Genomic DNA, 18,594 nt, shown 5'->3' with positions numbered 1-18,594 from the left:
GTTCATTCGCGATGCAGACTTTATACTGTCAAAGCCAACAGCTTTGCCTACAGCTAAGCTGCAATCCTCAACAGAGCAGTTCACCACAGGTGCGAGTTTTATCCCATGCCTGCGTGAAAGCTGCTCAAACTTTGTTTGGCTTGCACCCGCCATTGCCAACCAGCACAAAACTGGCTGACAGCGTTCCACAAAACCAGATCCTCCCTTCTAAAAAAATCCTTATTACTTTTACAAACAAAACTTTAAACCGAATCCTTAAAACAGAGACAGTATAAAAGAGAAAGAAAAGCAAACTCACTCGTACCGCAACACTCTCACTCACACACGCCGACTCCGCCCACTCACCCGACACATGCGCGCACAGAGAGAGAGAGAGAGAGAGAGAGAGAGAGAGAGAGCGCTCGCGCGCAAGAGAGAGTATGGCAGGAATTTAACATCAGCTAACAACAACCTGTTATGAACCATTAGATAATCACATCACCTTAATTAAAAGGGGTCGAAGCCTAGAAGCGCATCTAGATAGTTAACAAGCGGTTACTTGCATGGGTTTTGTGGGTGCTGGGTAAAGCATCCTGGTGCATGTATAATGCGTAGATTCCTGGTGGATTCCTTTAGGAGTGAAAGCTTCGTCATTCCAGCCATGAGTTCATTAGTCCGAAGTGAGTTGACAAAGTTACTGAGTTTAAAACTTCCAGAAGATCGGACTCCCCCCCGAAAGGGGAGCCATGAGGTTTCCAAGGTGATAGGTGTGTCTCCGGGGCACCGAAAGTTAAGAGAGCCCTTGGCTTTTGGTGTGGGAGAAGTTTTATCTGTTTCCCTGTAACACCCATTTTGGTTAGTTTGACCAATAACAAGGCTCATAGTTTCAGCGGGAAAATGTTTCTGTGTCCCACTTGACATCTTGTTTGCATGTTTTGCGACTGATCTGGAGACTGGTGTAATTTTCCCCACAGTACAGTAAAAATAGTGTGATGCATTTCATGATCACATAGTGTACATCATTGTGTGAGGAATAAAGAGCAGATCATTTTGATATCAAGAAAGAGACATCTGAAAGGTATTAAACCAGAGATACCTTCATACCTCTAAATATGAGTGTTTAGAGCTTACTAATACGAATAACGAGTGGTAACTAGGCTAATATAATAAGGAAACATACAAACAACACATGCATATACCAGATACATTTATAACTGCTTAATTATGGCCTAAATAGAGAAAATGTCTTTAGGTGTGTGTGTGTGATGTGTATTTGAAATCGTGGAGACAGACTAGTCTGGTCCGGGGGGTCACCCCCCCCTTCTGTGGAATGTTTTTGAAGCTTGATAAGGACACTTAGTCGATCCTTTTGCATCCTTTTGATAGTGATAAAGACCATCTGCAATTTAGTACCCATATAAATGTAAACGCTGAGGCCAGGTCAGTAATTTATATGCAAAAGTCAAAAGGCTAGAAGGGTCCCTTAAGCCATAAAGTCCCAATGACCATCAAGGATCATAAGCAGATGTTACAGAATCCCCCCCTTTTGGCTGAAAATGTTCACCTGGAGACATCTTCAGCCAACAGTGGATCATGATGGTCAGATGGCAGGTGGATCACAAATGACTGATGACAGGTGGTTTCTACTTTTCCTCAGCTTGGGTGTTAACCTTGTTCAGGTTCAGCAGTGTCTCTGCCTGGGCCCCTCTTCTCCAGTGGTTCCGTTTGAAGGTCTGAGGGCATGCAGCTGTGCACCTGTTCATGGACCTTTGCATCAGGTTGACTCTCAGGACTGGATGTGGGTCTGAGGAGGTGTAACCCGTCTCTGTCAGTCGCGTGAGCTTCCACTTCTGGATATCTTGGCCTTCTGTAGTGTTTGGTCAAACTGGGTGATGTTTTAGCCAGTTTGTCAAGGTCTTTGGGAGTCGTCTCGTGCAGTTTCGGGGTCTGCATGGAGAGGCTTTCTTCTTTTGCTAGAAGGGAAGAGTTCTATGGTGAGGGCTGGCGATGCTTTGGTTTGCGCCATTCACTTCTTCCAGTGTGTAGCAATTCTTGGATGGGGACTCCGTTCTGCTCAGCGGTGGTGATGCTGATGAGGGCTCCGCTTTTCTTGGCTCTAATTCCTTTTCAGGTGGTCTTCCAGAGCATTTATCTTAGAGTCTTTGTTTTAAGGTCAGTTTTAGCTTCCTCTAGTAGCTGTTCTGCAGACTGTAGATGTCTTCTCATGTCTTTCTGGGAAGCCTTTAGTTCTTGTCGGTCACGTTCAGCAACTGCAAGGGCTTCTTGGAGCTGTTCAACTTTTTCTTTGTTTCGGTTTCACTCCACCTGGTACCTTGAGTTTATCCTGAGTCTTCACTTCGAGCTTGTCTGTGAAGCGTGAGATGTGCAACAGCTCTCTCAGGAACTCAGTGGTCTGATGCCTGAAGCCATCCTGGACTTTCACTGCCAGTTTGTCTATGCGGGTTTTGGCCATGTGTCAGTTCCTTTTGCAGAAGGGTGCTGTGCTTGTCGCGTAGTGTCAGCTGGGCTTTGAGGCGAGCTTAAGGAACTGATGGCCTTGTTTAGCTCCCGTGGTGGTGATTCTGGCTTGAGTCGTGTGTCAGGAGTCTCTTCCGGATCGTGACTATTACTCAGAATATTAAAAGTTCAATGGTCTTTAGGGTGAGGCTCTCTGTAATGCCTTAGTCAGGTGTTCACATCTCCTCCTGTGGGGTTTGCTTTCTGTGACATGCTGGCAGACTGGAAAGTGAGGACTGACACAGATCTGTATAGTGTTATCGGCCCATATGTGGTGAAACGGCTAAGTGTCATTTCAGTGATTGCAAACCCAAAGTGGAGTGCGTTGTAGTGGGCTTTGTGGTTCAGGCTTGCTGTTTCGGAATTGACAGCAACCTGACATGCTCTGACATATTCCGCCACATCTTGCTTTATGCTAGCCCCGTATGCCACTTGTTTTAGTGTCTTATAAGTGTCTCTGGTACTGTGGTGTCCAGCACATGGTGCATTGTGGGTATGCATTAACCTGACTCCCCTTTGTCACTGTGTCACCACAAGCTTTGGCGCAGAGTGGGCATCAGGGACATATTATGGAATGTTGCTCAGCACATGTAGCATGTGTGTGACGTCATGCCGAAGTTTGAGGGCTGGAGCAGCAGCAAGTCGAGTAGATGTGATAGGGTGGTTGGAGGGGTCAGGGAGGTGGTAAAGAATAAGCTTTATTGTTCAGTCAGGGGTTTGCATTTAGGCAATGACATTTATGGATAGCTCTTAAGTTAGTGTCAGGGCTGCGAGGTGGGTACCCTGGAGGTGAAAGTTGGTTTCATTCTGGTTATGGATGCCATGTCATGGGTGGATGGGTGGGTCTTGATTGAGGCCGTAGCTCACCATGCCATACACTTGTGATGTTGTTGCATGCCTGGTACAGGTGTTGGTGCTTGACTGGCTTCCTGTTCATTGTGGCAGACTCATCTTTTTCCTAGCCAAGGAGGTGGCGTGTGAAGCTGAGGATTGGCATGATTTGGCAAATTGGAAATTTGAGTCTGTGTAACTGAGGAGTTCTTTGATGCAGTTCTTGTGAGCTGATGCGATTTAAAGGGTGATCAGGATGGCTGTCACTTGTACTGTGATCACTGGGAGTCCAGCTTGAAGTGTTGCTGTGGGAGACTGGAGAATCACTGGATGATTCATGAAGTGCAGAGCTGGGCTCTTTTGTCATCTGAGTAGTTAGTGCCCGGTGGGAGCAGTGTTCTGCTGAAGTGGGCAACCCCTTTAGTTCTGGCCATGTTGTTGGTGTAGACCAGGACTAAGGCAGTAGTTGGTGAATCCAGCTGTAAGATGAAACTCCTTGGGATGAGGGTAAATCAGGCATGGTGTAGAGTGCAGATGCCATTTGAGTTTGATGATGTAATGTGGTCTTGAGTGAGTCCACATAGCTGACATCAGCTCTGCATCGTTGCTTCTTGTGAAGAGCAGCTTTGGCACTGGCAGTTGTCGACAGGTGCAGGATGTCTCTTAGAAAAGGGGGTGTGGCTCAGAGTGGGGCCAGGTTCCTCCATCCCCTTGAAGGTGTGTGCTTGAGGGTTTGGCCACGCTGTCTGTGTGTCACACTCTGGCTGTCCGTTCCCCTTTGTGTATGCTGGTACTGCAGTCTCATATTTTTGCCGATGTAAACGTCTGGTATGGTCTGGCCAGACGTTCTTGCACTTTACAGGGCTTCTCCAGGGGGTTGCAAGGTCTCATAGGAAACTTGTGCACTTGCTTGCGAAGGCAGGTCTGGTGTGTGCTCGGTGAGTGCTTTGAAGCGTGTGAGGCTTCAGGCCATGTCCTCATGGCTGGCTGTGAGATTTTCCGTGACCTCTGTGACCTGACAGTCTGTCTAGGTGACCTGTCTGGCTGGAGTGGCTGGGGTTCTTGCACTTCAGCCCAGAGTTTCGCTGTCTCACTTTCAGCAAAGGGTCAATGTGACCCAGCAGCTCTTTATCACTGAGAAGGTGGTATGCATGTATGGCTGCATGTTCCGTGCACACCTTTGGGCCTTAAGAGTTCAGTTCTGTTTCTGAGCTTCAGCTTGGGGTCTGCCCAAGAGTTGGAAGTGACATAAAAGTTGGATTTACTCCAGTGTCACCAGAACTCCAAGTCTCGCCTTGTTTTCCAACATGCTGTTTCCTGGTTTTCCGATTGGGTCCCTCAGAAGTCCTGGTATCGGGTTTGTGTGGTGACCGGTATGCTGACAGGTGTTGGATCAACCTGGATGTGCAGCCATCAGCTGAGGTGGCTGGGTGATGCCATTACCTGGCGATGGAACGGCTGGCTCTGTGGTCAGTGGCTGGTTAGCAGAGATCTGGGTGAGTGTTCAGCTGGTGGGCATTTGGGGCGGTCATCCATTCCGGTTCTCACACTTATAAGGAGTCTGTACTGCCCATTTTGCCTCTTTTGCAGGGCCTCCTCTGAATGAGTTCCTTTAGGATACTCAAGATCTCTGTACTGTCTCAGATGTAGCCACACTGTTCAGCTCTGAGAAGAGCTGGGACGTGTCACGAGGGTTTCTGCTGGTGAAATTTCAGGTTTGTTGCTCAGTGCTCTGTCTGGTGCTTGGGAGAGGCACCATCACGGCTATGCTGTTCCTGCTGGTTGGGAACTGTGTTGACTTTCTGATGAAGCATCTATCACAGTGATGTGCCTTTCAAGATGCAAAGGCAGGAGGAGTCTGGGTCGTGGGCTGGTCTGACCTTGAAACTGAGTTCTCGCGACCAGCTGAGATGTCAGTGCTTATCTCTGTGTCCTGGCTGTACACTTCAGATGAGTTGGCTGGCTGGAAGTGTGAACGTTCCCGCACTTGAGGCTAATTCTCTGAATGCTTAAAGTCCCTTGGGCTCAAAACCATACGGCAGGTTCATGTTGGTGAAACGAGGGCCGGTGTCCATTTGGGTTGTGTACACGGGGTGTACGGTCTCATGGAGCTGATGGTCAGGTGCAGGAGAGTTGACCGTGTGTTTCTTTTGGTTTGTCGTGGGCGGTCAGCCGTCTGCTGATGTGCTGTTTGGGTGCCATCTGGTGTTAGGATGGATGTCTCTGTGGTGAGAGACTGTTTGACAAGATCTGGGCGTTTCTTTTAGTAGGAGGGCTTTCTGGTAAGTTGTTGGTTTCTTATGCCACTCGTAGTTAAAAGGAGTTTGATAGTCTGATATATCCTGTTTGCCCTGCTGGGGAGGCCACTCGCAGGATCAGTTCGTTTTATGTCCTCAGGATCTCTGTTGCTGGCCCGTGTGCTCTCCAGAGTCAGTTCTGGGTACTGTGCAGAGATAGGCAGGATTTTAACAGTCTTTATGGAGGCAGCGCTGTGTTGTCTGTAGGCCATATGGGCTGAGTTCCGCAGATGTCAGGTGGTCATTGTGCGGGGGAAGACCATGGCGCTTGAATGGTGACTCACAATGTGATGTGGATTTTTGGGAGGAGGGAAGGTTCTGGAGTTGAGGCCTTCCTCCCTTGTGGCCTGTTCTGTTGTCTGCCGTAGACTCAGAGCTGGCTGTAGCAGGCCTCTTGTAAGTTTTGTAATCCGCTTTGACAGTTTCAGACTGCTGGTACAGGATGTTGTGTTTCAAGGTTGGAGGTGATCCTGAGCAGATAGTCTGTCTCGTGTGGTCACATTGGGCAGAGTTCGAGCATAAAAGTTCATGTTTTGCAGGCAGGCAAGTGTGGTGGCCTTCTGCAGGCCAGTTGGTTGGGGTCTGTGAGGCCACACGGTGTCTGTATCTGCAATGATGCTCTGGAAGGGTCCCTGCCCCACCTGTGGTTGCTGGCAGGTGAGGTGTGAACAGTGGGCCTGGGCCTGCTTGTCAGGGGAAATTCTGTGTTGTGTTTTCCCTTTCTGTTCACCTTGTGGTCTGCAAGCCTATTTCAGTTCATTTGTGACATTGAGTTCGCCTTGGCTTTGTTGGTTGGTGTTTGAAGTTGCCTCGTCGCTGAGTAGAGACTTGGATTTCAGCTCGGGCTGCTTGCAGGTGGCATTCACAGGCATTGTTTCAGTTCGCCTGGGTCATTACTTAAGAGAGCTTTAGCCTGCTGGAGCCTCTCTGGCTTCTATTCCAGCTGCTCTCTGTGCTCAGTGTCTGTGTGGGTTTTGTAGAGGCATCCTGAAACTTTCTACTTCCTCTTGTAGCTCCTTGTCCTCTTCATCCGCTGTCATTTGCTGGACCAGCTGGTCTGGCGGTTCTGCACGTGCTCCCGGTCTTCCGGCCTCCTTGTGGTTGAAGCATCTTCGCTGGCTTTAACTGGATGATGCGGTTGTAGGCAAGGGCACCGATGATTCTGGCTGGCTCTCTGTGGCTGTAGCCATGGTTTGATCATGGTCTGTCTGCCGGTTCAGGTTGTCATCCAGCTGTTTCGCTCAGGTGCTGTAGATCAGGAGTGGTCCCGGACCGAGGGCGCCTGTTGCAGTGCTTAGCTAAGCCGGATGATCTGGACACAGGTGGAACACAGGTGGAGAGGGAAAACACAAAACACCAATGCAAGTCTGCACAGATTTAGTGAACTAAAATATTTGGGCTATGTGTTGCATGATTAACTGGTGTGATCAGTTAGTGACGCAAACTAAACGCTTACATATCGTGGCTGATAAGGCAGGAGTGGATAATTGGTGTGAGTGAGCACCGAAAACTATGGGTAACACTGTTGATGGGTGATAACCTAGGGGTCATTTAATGACTTAGGCTATTTGGTTTATCAATGTTATTACCAAGTATTTTCTGATGGTTCAAACAGGTTCGGTCTCCGGGCACACAAAAACAACCAAAACAAACAGAACCAAAATTAATAAAACAAATCAAAGTTCAAATTTAGAAAGGAATAGTGGGAAATCAAGGGCTTACTACCACCTCTAGGGGCTGTGACAAGGACTGCAGAGCGGGGCTCTTGTACTGCCTAGGGAGGTGATGGGAGAGATAGCTGGACAGACCAAGCATGCTAAAGCAGAGAGGCTCTCTAGTCCTCTTCACATTTCATATTGAGTGAATGGCTATATCTTAGGTGTTGTTAGGCTTGGTGATGAGCTGAGGTCACTCGGGTGAGCCCCAGTGGTTGGGCCGTCCCTTGACTCTCCCGAGCACGCAACTGCAGGGGCTCCTGATCACTCGCACCCATGGCACCCGGTGGCAACCACTCAAACAGCAATGCCTTTTGGCACAATGTTGCATCACTCAAGTGAGGGAGGCTCAACGACTAGCTGGCACAGCCAAAATTGGGTTTCGCCTGTGGGTCCCAAGTTACACGGACCCCTTTGGGCCTCGAACTATGGATGAGTTCGCTCCTCTCAAAAGGGTGGACCACCGTAACTTCACAGGATAATTAACCAAAATTGCCCTTATGTGTCAGTCAGTATGGTTGATACAACACTTGAGGTACCCCATTGCTGATGTCGTGCTGCGTGTTGCCACCGGAGTACAGGGCCAGAGGTATCCGAGGCGCCCCCAGTACATGTCGGGTAGGTCAGGCAGGCAGGTCCAGTCCCGAGAATTCCCCATGGATAACTCGTCAGCTTACTGCCAAGCACCAAGGGGGCATGCTACCTAACAGGGAACATTGAGAGGGGACAACAGAAAGATTAAGCGTCTAGGATGAAGCAGCTTGATGCCAATGAGCAAGGGAATCAGACGTGTGACGGTGGGCCAGTAATAGATTTGGAGGCTCATTGTGCACCGCAGTGGCTAGCATTACCTATGCCTATAGAGGAAGGAGAGGAAAAGGGTAACAAAATAAAATTGAAAATTGAAAACAAAGTTAAAATGTCCTAATTGCGTAGGAAAGTAAATGGAAGATTGTTTTAAATAGATTTAAAATCTAAGTAAATTCAATTTTGCTCAATGGGTGTAGCTAGACTTAAGACTGGAGTAGATGAAATAAAATAAGCCAAAATAAAATAAATAAATAATTGCTGCAAATAACACGGTAAAATAAAATACACAAATCAACCAAAGCATGTGTGGGAGACCAAAGTAATCGATAGCCAAGCAGAAGGTGGGACAGAAAGAAACTGTAGAGGTAGGGGTACTGTTACATTTTACACACACTGTCTCTAAGTGTCAGTCGGATGCTAGCAGCTGAGGTAGCTGAGGTACATCTATCCATGTAGGGCCGTTAGCGCAGTAGCTTCGGCTACATGCGATGGTCTGTTTACATTAGTCTGTGACGTATGCGCTGTCTTGAGTTTGAACCGAAAGAGCTCGCTATCGCCTTCCGGGGTCAGACGTTGCTAAGAAACCAATGCACGCTTAACAACCGGTGTGCGCGAAGCACTTGAGCCAGATGTAAACATGCATGGGAATCTCTCGCTCAGCCAGACGTGACCTGTCGTTCACACTTCATTCATAACTTACACAGCGCGTTCACTTCACAGACAATGGCAAAACATTACACCCTTAAATCGACCAATTGCATCACATCAGTGGATTAATATGAATGCAATGATACGCGACAATAAGCAGATGAAATACTGTAGTGAGATTTTTTTTTTTTTTTAAATCACACAGCTAAAATTTAAGCCGCTGTCCTGAAGAGATTTTATCTGTTCAGGAGAGACTTACGCGGTTTACAACGAAACCCGAAAGTGGGGATTTTCTTTACCCAATATCAAATAGATTTAATCTAAAACTCTATGCGCTGCCGATCTGACATTTACTAGTTGGATATGGGACTTATGCTGTTCAAAACTGAAAATGGGGATTCTTCGCCCAAGATCATAACTTTAATATAAACAATATTTATATATATATTTATACGCGCTGCCGGTCTGGGATTTCTTCGCCAGATATATGGGACTTATGCTGTTCAAAACTGAAAATGGGGATTCTTCGCCCAAGATCATAACTTTAATATAAAAAATATTTATATATATATATTTATACGCGCTGCCGGTCTGGGATTTCTTCGCCAGATATATGGGACTTATGCGGTTGTTGCAACAACTACTTGATCAAGATTTTAAGACTCCCGATTATCATTAATCCGTCACTGACCTGCAGTAAGATTAATGTTGCTCCGTGATCGGGCGAGGGGGCAAGCATTAGTTAGCTACGCTAATGGTTAAACCCACGGGAGTAATAGTCTAGTTGTATGGCATCGGAACACCAACGCAGTTGGATAGTTTGAATAAACACACATAAGAAACACATAATTGTTACTGAGTCTGCTCACAGAACTAGGTTTAAAACGTTGCCCGCATTCTCCACCATCTGTAGCATATTTGCTTTATGAGATGAACATAATTAATCATAACGGGTTATCAATTATATATCCATCTTCAGGAATTAGCTGTAGTATTAATAGTACAATAAAATGATTAGTTCGTCCGCAGTACGGACCCTTCTATTGAGTCTAAGGAAAATTATTCCTCTGGTCACGACAAATAATTTCCTTACTGAAGCATTGCTCCGAGCATTGTAGCAAGACCGGACGTTAAAGTGACTTCGTTCTGAGAGCAGCAGACACAGACTACCAAGTGTGCATACAGATGGATGTTTATTAAACTACACTACAGGGGAACATGTAACAGAACTAGACACAGACATACACACATTAAACATGGATGCCAACGTAAGGAAGGCACGGAGAGAGAGAGAGAGAGAGAGAGAGAGAGAGCGCTCGCGCGCAAGAGAGAGTATGGCAGGAATTTAACATCAGCTAACAACAACCTGTTATGAACCATTAGATAATCACATCACCTTAATTAAAAGGGGTCGAAGCCTAGAAGCGCATCTAGATAGTTAACAAGCGGTTACTTGCATGGGTTTTGTGGGTGCTGGGTAAAGCATCCTGGTGCATGTATAATGCGTAGATTCCTGGTGGATTCCTTTAGGAGTGAAAGCTTCATCATTCATCACCACTTTTGGTGTGGGAGAAGTTTTATCTGTTTCCCTGTAACACCCATTTTGGTTAGTTTGACCAATAACAAGGCTCATAGTTTCAGCGGGAAAATGTTTCTGTGTCCCACTTGACACCTCGTTTGCATGTTTTACGACTGATCTGGAGACTGGTGTAATTTTCCCCACAGTACAGTAAAAATAGTGTGATGCATTTCATGATCACATAGTGTACATCATTGTGTGAGGAACAAAGAGCAGATCATTTTGATATCAAGAAAGAGACATCTGAAAGGTATTAAACCAGAGATACCTTCATACCTCTAAATATGAGTGTTTAGAGCTTACTAATACGAATAACGAGTGGTAACTAGGCTAATATAATAAGGAAACATACAAACAACACATGCATATACCAGATACATTTATAACTGCTTAATTATGGCCTAAATAGAGAAAATGTCTTTAGGTGTGTGGGTGTGATGTGTATTTGAAATCGTGGAGACAGACTAGTCTGGTCCGGGGGGTCACCCCCCCCCCTTCTGTGGAATGTTTTTGAAGCTTGATAAGGACACTTAGTCGATCCTTTTGCATCCTTTTGATAGTGATAAAGACCATCTGCAATTTAGTACCCATATAAATGTAAACGCTGAGGCCAGGTCAGTAATTTATATGCAAAAGTCAAAAGGCTAGAAGGGTCCCTTAAGCCATAAAGTCCCAATGACCATCAAGGATCATAAGCAGATGTTACATGTGCTTGGCTTTTTAGACAAACAACACCAAATAAGACTGATAAAACACGATCAAACTGACAGACACACAGAGAACTTGCTGAAAGACAGAAAGCTGACGCTGGTTCCACCGCACATGCTTTTATACCAGCTGGTCATTACGTCACCCTGTCCGTGACGTCTCGCCCATCCTTTGGACTGATTACACATATGATTCAGAGCGTGGTCACGCTGAAGGCGTTACCATAGCGTCTTCGGACGCAGCTCGAGTTCCTGAAGGGGAACTAACTACCTTTTCAATAATCTTACCTATGAAAGGAAGATTTGATATTGGTCTATAGTTGCTCAACATTGTGTTATCAAGATTGTGCTTTTTCAGAAGGGGCTTAACAACTGCAGTTTTCAGGGAGTTTGGAAAAGTCCCAGAAAGTAGCGAAGTGTTCACAACTTCTAAGAGATCTGCTTCTAAACAGTTAAGCACACTTTTGAATAAAGCTGTGGGAAGTGTGTCAAGATAGCATGTTGACGATTTAAGGTGCTGTACTGTTTCTTCCAAAATTTTGCTATCAATTGCTTCAAAAACAGACACAGTCACTTGCCTTTGCTGTCGGAGAGCATTTCACTGTGAATTTGACTTGGGGGGGTTTGTCAGTCTTTCCACAGTAGCAAAAAGAGTGCGAGTGTTGTTTAAGTTACTGTTTATGAGGTTTGAGAAGAAGGTCTGTCTAGCTGTGGCTATTTCCACATTGAAACCATGAAGGCTGTCTTTATAGATGCTATAGTGAATTTCAGGTTTTGTCTTCCGCCACATCCGCTCAGCTTTTCTGCATTGTCTTTTCATACTCTGAACTGCTGCTGATTTTCTCCATGGTGATTTTTGTCTGCCATTGTTCTTGCAGACCCTTGCCGGAGCAATATCATCAATAACATGCTTAACTTTTGAGTTAAGTGAATCCAGGAGAAGAACAACAGAGTCTGCAGAAATGCTTGGTGTTAAAGATATAGCCTTCATAAATAGCGCACTAGTGTTCTTGTTAATGCATCTCTTTCTGACAGAGACAGATCTAGATTCAGTGGTAACAGAGATCAATATATCAAAGAAAATACAGAAGTGATCAGATAGTGCTACATCCTTAATAACAATGGATGAAATGTTTAGACCTCTGCTGATGAGTAAGTCTAGAGTGTGTCGACGATTGTGTGTGGGTCCATGCGATTGACCAATCAGGTCAAAAGTGTTTAAAACAGTTATAATTTCTTTTGTAGTTTTGATTTCTGCATTATCTATGTGAATATTAAAATCCCCTGCAATAGTAAAACAGTCAAACTCTGAGGAAATTTTGATAACAGTTCTGTGAACTCTTCAACAAAGGCTGGAGAGTATTTTGGAGGCCTGTAAATAATGATAAACAGAATGCATGGAGCACCTTTCAGCACAATACATAGGTATTCAAAAGACAAATACTGACCAAAAGACAATTTCTTGCATTGATAAACATCTTTAAATAGAGCAGCTACACCTCCACCTCTCCTAACAGTCCTGCAGACACTTATAAAATTAAAGTTAGGAGGGGCTGTTTCATTTAAGACAGTTGCACTGCAGCTGTCTTCAAGCCATGTTTCATTTAGAAACATAAAATCCAGGTTGTTTGTGGTTATTAAATCATTGATCAGAAATGATTTATTTTTTTAGTGAGCGAATGTTTAAAAATGCTAACTTGATAGAATGACATTTTGTCTCTACAGCAATCTTAGATTGACCCATTATAGGCCGCAGATTAGATGGGTCAGCCGTACAGCTTGAGAAGGCCTTAGACTTTCTATCACGTGATAAAACAGAAATAGTGAAGGCTACAGGTACACTGGGTTCCCACTTGTTCTGTGAACATTTGTGAATGTTGCTGCTAATATAGCGTGGATCCAACACATCACTGGGAGCTGTTATCAGTTGTTTTTGGTTCACCTACAGCTGATGGAGGAGGGTTTGGGCCCTGGCGTTGTGGCAGCGGTCGGAGAGCTCTCACAGGAGGAGGAGGGAGAGCTGGGCCTGCAGCCTTTGGTGGTTGTGGAGCCCGCCGTTTTTTTCAATAGTCTATGTTGCTATAGCTATCTTGTACTTATCATTAACTATGACTTATTTATAATGAACACTGCATTGGATTAACCTCTCTCTTGCACATTAATTTATTTCAAGCCCTGATAATCAATCACACAGTTCTGCTATGAGTTAATAAATTTAATCAAATAAATTAAATCAGTTTAATTTCTCAACTCTTTTTGATAGGAAGGGTGACTTAAGCTATCTAGCTACTACAGGAAATTCCTTTGTTACTGATATCTGCACATGCTCTCTCTAGTCCTCCTCAGAAATGTGCACTTACAAAGTGTAAAAGTTAATGGTCATTCCAGATCAGTGGTTCAAATGTATTCATTTCTTTTTTTAAATGTATAGATGTGAAATTTAATATGCTGGTAATTTTACACATTTGATAAATCTAACTGAACAGAAAATATAAAGGTTTTGTTTACTAAAACAAAAATCAGAGATGTCCCTGCTACATAGTTATGTTAGCTTGAACCCTTACAATAGTCTATGTTGCTAGCTATCTTGTTCTTATCATTAACTATGACTCATTTGTCATGTCATGAACGCTGCATTGGATTAACCTCTCTCTTGCACATAAATTAATTTCAAGCCCTGATAATCAATCACACAGTTCTGCTATGAGTTAATAAATTTAATCAAATCAATTATTCAATTATTGATAGGAAGGGTGACTTAAGCTATCTATTATTCTACCTGAATGTGATTACCAAAAACTTCCAGTCTGCCAGAGCAAATCCTGCTGTTTTACAATAACAAGAAAGTCGCCCGCATTTCTTCTTTTGTCAGGAACTTGCATTATATTAACAAGTAGTGTTATATTAACCAGTAGTAGTATCATGATAAATCTTAACCCTACTCCCAAAATTTCAGTGAAATCTTTTATTTTTTAAAATAAAGAAATACCTTTTGACAGATGATGTTTTTTTCTCACTGAATTTCGGGGGTTCATCTTTTGACCGGTCACTCTTCACAGATGGAGAGCTGGACACACACAAGCCTGATCTTACACTAATGACACAAAGAACAGCAAGAAAAAACACTTTACTACAGGAGATTCATCAGTCTTATTATGAGACTTAATATAATTACATGCAGCATAGCCGTGCTTTTATCTTTCTCATGACTATGCATTGATGGTAGGACTGCATCATCTAATTGGTAAAGTAATTTATAATCAAAAATGAAAATAATCGATTAAATGTGTCGACAGAAAACATCCGCCGGTCATGTCAATTTACAGTAGTGTATAATGCATTTCTATGGACAAAACACAAGACATACAGGAGGACACAAAAGTGAGCTGCAGCAGAAAAATATAATTACTTCGTTCAGTTGAGTGCATGTTCCTTAAACCAGTTAACATTTGGTCTGTGCAAAAACGATAAACAAGCAGTTGTTTTTTTTTATTTTAAAATATCATGTTTATATTTAACCCTTTTGTAAATAATGCATAGTGTAGCCTGCATAGATACATATAAAACTGGAAAAAGGAGGAGAAAGTGTGCATATACTGTAGACAAAGATGCAAGAAAGAAAGAAAGAAAGATTTGCTTTGAATCTGAGTGATACTGAGCTAACCACCATCTGCATAGACAGCAAAGCAAGTTTAGCGGTACCACACGCAATGCAACTGATTACAAGGTGATAACACAAACTTTATAAAAGAGGCTTCTCCATGTTGAATTTATGTACTATTCATATAGCATAATAGTGCATTCCTATGGTACAATTTTGCACCTAAAGCACCTAATACAGACACTGATGGACAAATGCACCTTGATTTAATCAAAGCACAGCAAAGTCAAACATATTTACATTACTCTTTATTAGTTAAATAATCTGCTTGCAGTTGAATTGACTTTTCGTTAAATTTAGCTAATGTTACGCTGTAATGCAAAACACACAAAATACCTTTTGGTAGATGATGTTTTTTTCTCACTGAATTTCGGTGGCTCATCCTTTGACCAGTTACTCTTCACAGACACAGAGCTGAACACATCTGAGTCTGATCTTTCTCTAAGGACACAAAGAGCAGAGAGAGAGAGTGACTTTTACAAACCATTCATTCTACACAAAAAAAAAAAAAACACAAAAAAAACCCCATTAAATACATATAATCATATTCACATTAAACATCATACATTATACTGTATTCCTACTACTGCTGTCAAAATTAGCGTGTTAACGCGTAGGCGATTATTTTTTTCAGTTTAACGCGTTAATAATATTTCACGCCGTTAACGCAGGGGCAGAGCCTTGGGTTGTCCACCTCACTCATAACTGCGCATGCTTCAACTTCACTTCAGCACCAGGCGTGAGTCAAACGAGCGTGGAAACGGTATGTGCCAACACGTTCTCACTCCCAACTCATCACATATTGAAGCTTGGTCAGGACCACATGGCGTCGCTTTTTGACGCTCAAGGTACCCCTTTAGCCATTTTTTGATGTGCAGGGTCCTCCGATATTTTCAGTTCTTTGTCTTAATTTAGTGGTTTGCATGCATTTGTAAAAATAGAAATCATTTTATATAAATGTATACTTTCATTGGAGCACCTAACCCCACCACTACCCTAAACCTAGCCACCTCTGAACAATATAAAACACGTAACAGGCAAATATAAGTGCAGTCACAGGTATTTATTGCAAAAACTGACCATAACAAGCAGTATAAAAGCATTACAAACAAGTCGTGTCGCATTCCAAGTCCTTCTGAAGCCATACAATGTCTTTATGCGAAGAAGAGAGTAAAACATAAGGTTTTAAATCACTGAAAATGTTCCCGGTCCGTTAACACACTCACATCTCATTCAAAAGCATACACCCGTTCTGTAGAATGACGCAACAGGCCACGAGACATACAAAAGCCAATAGCATGTCACAACCAAAGCTGACGTAAGGCTTCTTCTGGTGGCATTTTTTAAATTTGCGCACAGACTGCAGCACACAGGAAGAGCTTTATGGCGGACGGAGACAGCGATCGTGTCTATTCCTCTCACAAATCAAACCTTTTGCCTCAGAAGATTTGGAATATTAATACTGTTTGAATAAATAAAGACGGTAGTTGTATCTGCCTGTTATATCTTGTGTTTTATTGACAGATGGTAGGTTTAGGGGCAGGTTACATGTAAATAATGTAATATAAATAAAACTGTTGTGACTGTTTACATTGAAAAAAAGTCACACCTCAACATATATGCAATAATATAATTTAATATACCCAACATATAGTTTAATCATGACGATAAAATTCCAAGTACCTTTTGCGTCAGCATATTGACGCCAAGGGTTTCTTATTTAAAGCAACAGAGGACCCTGCACGTCGAAAAATGATGCTAAAGAGATACCCTGTCCCTCAAAAAGTGATGCCAAAGGGTCCTGACCAAGCTTCAATATGTGACGAGTCGGGAGTGAGAACGTGTTGCATGTGTTTGTAGCGTGTGATCTTCAATTGCATGCACAAAGGCACCGGCGCGCTGTAGCTGTCACAACTCACGGGGGAGCCCGGGAACCAGGAACGAGAAGACGAGGAATTAGCAACACGGGAGTTTAATATATAGACAGGAACACAGATCACAGGTAGGGTAGACACTTACGTAGACACTTAAAGACCGACAAACACTAACTGAAAGGACTGGGGTTTATAAAGACAAGACAATCAGTGAACTAAGGAGACACACCTGGCATCAAATTAAACAATCAAGGGGAGACAGAAACTAGGTCACAGGGCACACATGGGGAGCAAAACACACACAAGACAGTCCAGGGACGTGACATTACTCCCCCCTCCCGGAAGGTGCGCCCTCGCACTGTGGAACAACAGAGGGGGGAACGGTGGGAACCATGGCGGAGGCTCAGGAGGAGGACGGACCACCGGGAGGAGGTCGGCAGACAGAGACCAGGGAGGCAACGAAGGAGGGAGGAGCCAGGGAAGAGACAGGAGGGACCCGGAGCAGGAGGAGCCTGGCCGGACCCAGGCCACAGCCATGATGATGGCCCACGGTGGAGCCGACGGAGGGAGGAGCCATGGAGGAGGAATGGCCTCCGACTCCAGGGGGCCGACCAACGGCGGCGGAGCAGGTGGTGGAGGAGCCCGAGGCGGAGACGGAGAGCCGACGAGCCAGGGAATGCCGAGGATCCGGGGCCAAGGTGGAGCAGAGTGCTCTGGCGACGAGGCGGGCGGAGCTCCGGAGATCCGCGGGCGGAGCCGGAGCGACTGAGGACCAAGGTGGAGCTGGCGGGAGGAAGGAGCCCAACTGAGCCGGTGGGACGGAGCGGCGAGGTGCAGCGGAGGAGCGGAGTCCTGAGGCGATGGCGGGTCGACGCCCGACCAAGGCGGAGCCGGAGGGACGAGGGAGCCTGGTGGAGCTGGAGGATCGACGGGTGACGGTGGAGGCGAGGGAGCTAGGAGCCGAGGTGGAGCCGCTGGGTCAACGGGCCGAGGCAGAGTCCGGGCCGAGGAGGTTGGAGGCGGAGGTGAGGATACTCCAGCCCCGGTGATGCTGGAGGATGGCAGTCCTGTGGGGCTCGCACCGTATTGATGGTGGGCTGAGGGCGAGCAGAGGGGCTGCCAGACGACAGCGGTGGAGGAGGCAGGAGCGGGTGGGAGGGTGGGCATTTGCGAGGGCCGGCACTGGGGGCGCCTTGAAGCGCGGACACTTGGGGGCGCCTGGCAGCGCTGGAGACAGGGAGGCGCCTTGCAGCTGGAGACAGGGAGGCGCTTGCAGCGCTGGAGACAGGAGGCGCCTTCTTGGTGCAGGCACTGGGGGCGCTTGGCAGCGCGGTGCTGGACGGGACCAGCGGGACTCTTGGAAGCGCCGTGGCGCAGGCACTGGGGGCACTGCGAGGGGCCGGCACTGGGGGCGCTCTTGAAGCGCGGACACTTGGGGGCGCCTGGCAGCTGAGACAGGGAGGCGCCTGGCAGCGCTGGAGACAGGGAGGCGCTCTTGCAGCTGGAGACAGGGAGGCGCCTTCTGGTGTAGGCACTGGGGGCGCTGGAAGCGCTGTGCTGGACGGAACCAGCGGAGACTCTGGGAGCGCCTTCTTGGCGCAGGCACTGGGGGCGCTGAAGCGCTGTGCTGGACGGAACCAGCGGAGACTTGGGAGCGCCTTCTGGCGCAGGCACTGGGGGCGCTCTGAAGCGCTGTGCTGGACGGAACCAGCGGAGACTTCTTGGGAGCGCCTTCTGGCGCAGGCACTGGGGGCGCCGAGCGCTGTGCTGGACGGAACCAGCGGAGACTCTTGGGAGCGCCTTCTGGCGCAGGCACTGGGGGCGCTGAAGCGCTGTGCTGGACGGAACCAGCGGAGACTTCTTGGGAGCGCCTTCTGGCGCAGGCACTGGGGGCGCTGAAGCGCTGTGCTGGACGGAACCAGCGGAGACTCTAGAGGGCTCTTGCGAGGGCAGGCACTGGCGGGCTCTTGCGAGGG

The 18,594-nt window shown here is 46.0% G+C and overlaps 1 protein-coding gene across 2 annotated transcripts in view; it reads right to left on the bottom strand.

The window, feature by feature from the left end:
- LOC131529786 (uncharacterized) overlaps nucleotides 1–18,594 on the bottom strand; it is a 137,930-nt gene that overhangs the window by 103,156 nt on the left and 16,180 nt on the right. For both annotated transcript variants that reach the window (XM_058759681.1, XM_058759682.1), the window contains exons 6-7: nucleotides 15,081–15,185; nucleotides 14,073–14,177 (exon numbers count right to left, since the gene is read on the bottom strand). In XM_058759681.1, the coding sequence (XP_058615664.1) occupies nucleotides 14,073–14,177; nucleotides 15,081–15,185 (210 nt within the window). The remainder of the gene's footprint in view (nucleotides 1–14,072; nucleotides 14,178–15,080; nucleotides 15,186–18,594) is intronic.

This window comes from Onychostoma macrolepis, chromosome 22 (genome assembly GCF_012432095.1).
Source record: "Onychostoma macrolepis isolate SWU-2019 chromosome 22, ASM1243209v1, whole genome shotgun sequence".
NCBI classification, from domain to species: Eukaryota; Metazoa; Chordata; class Actinopteri; order Cypriniformes; family Cyprinidae; genus Onychostoma; species Onychostoma macrolepis.
The sequence above is the reverse complement of the archived record's forward strand: the minus strand, read 5'-3'. Positions and strand labels throughout refer to the sequence as shown.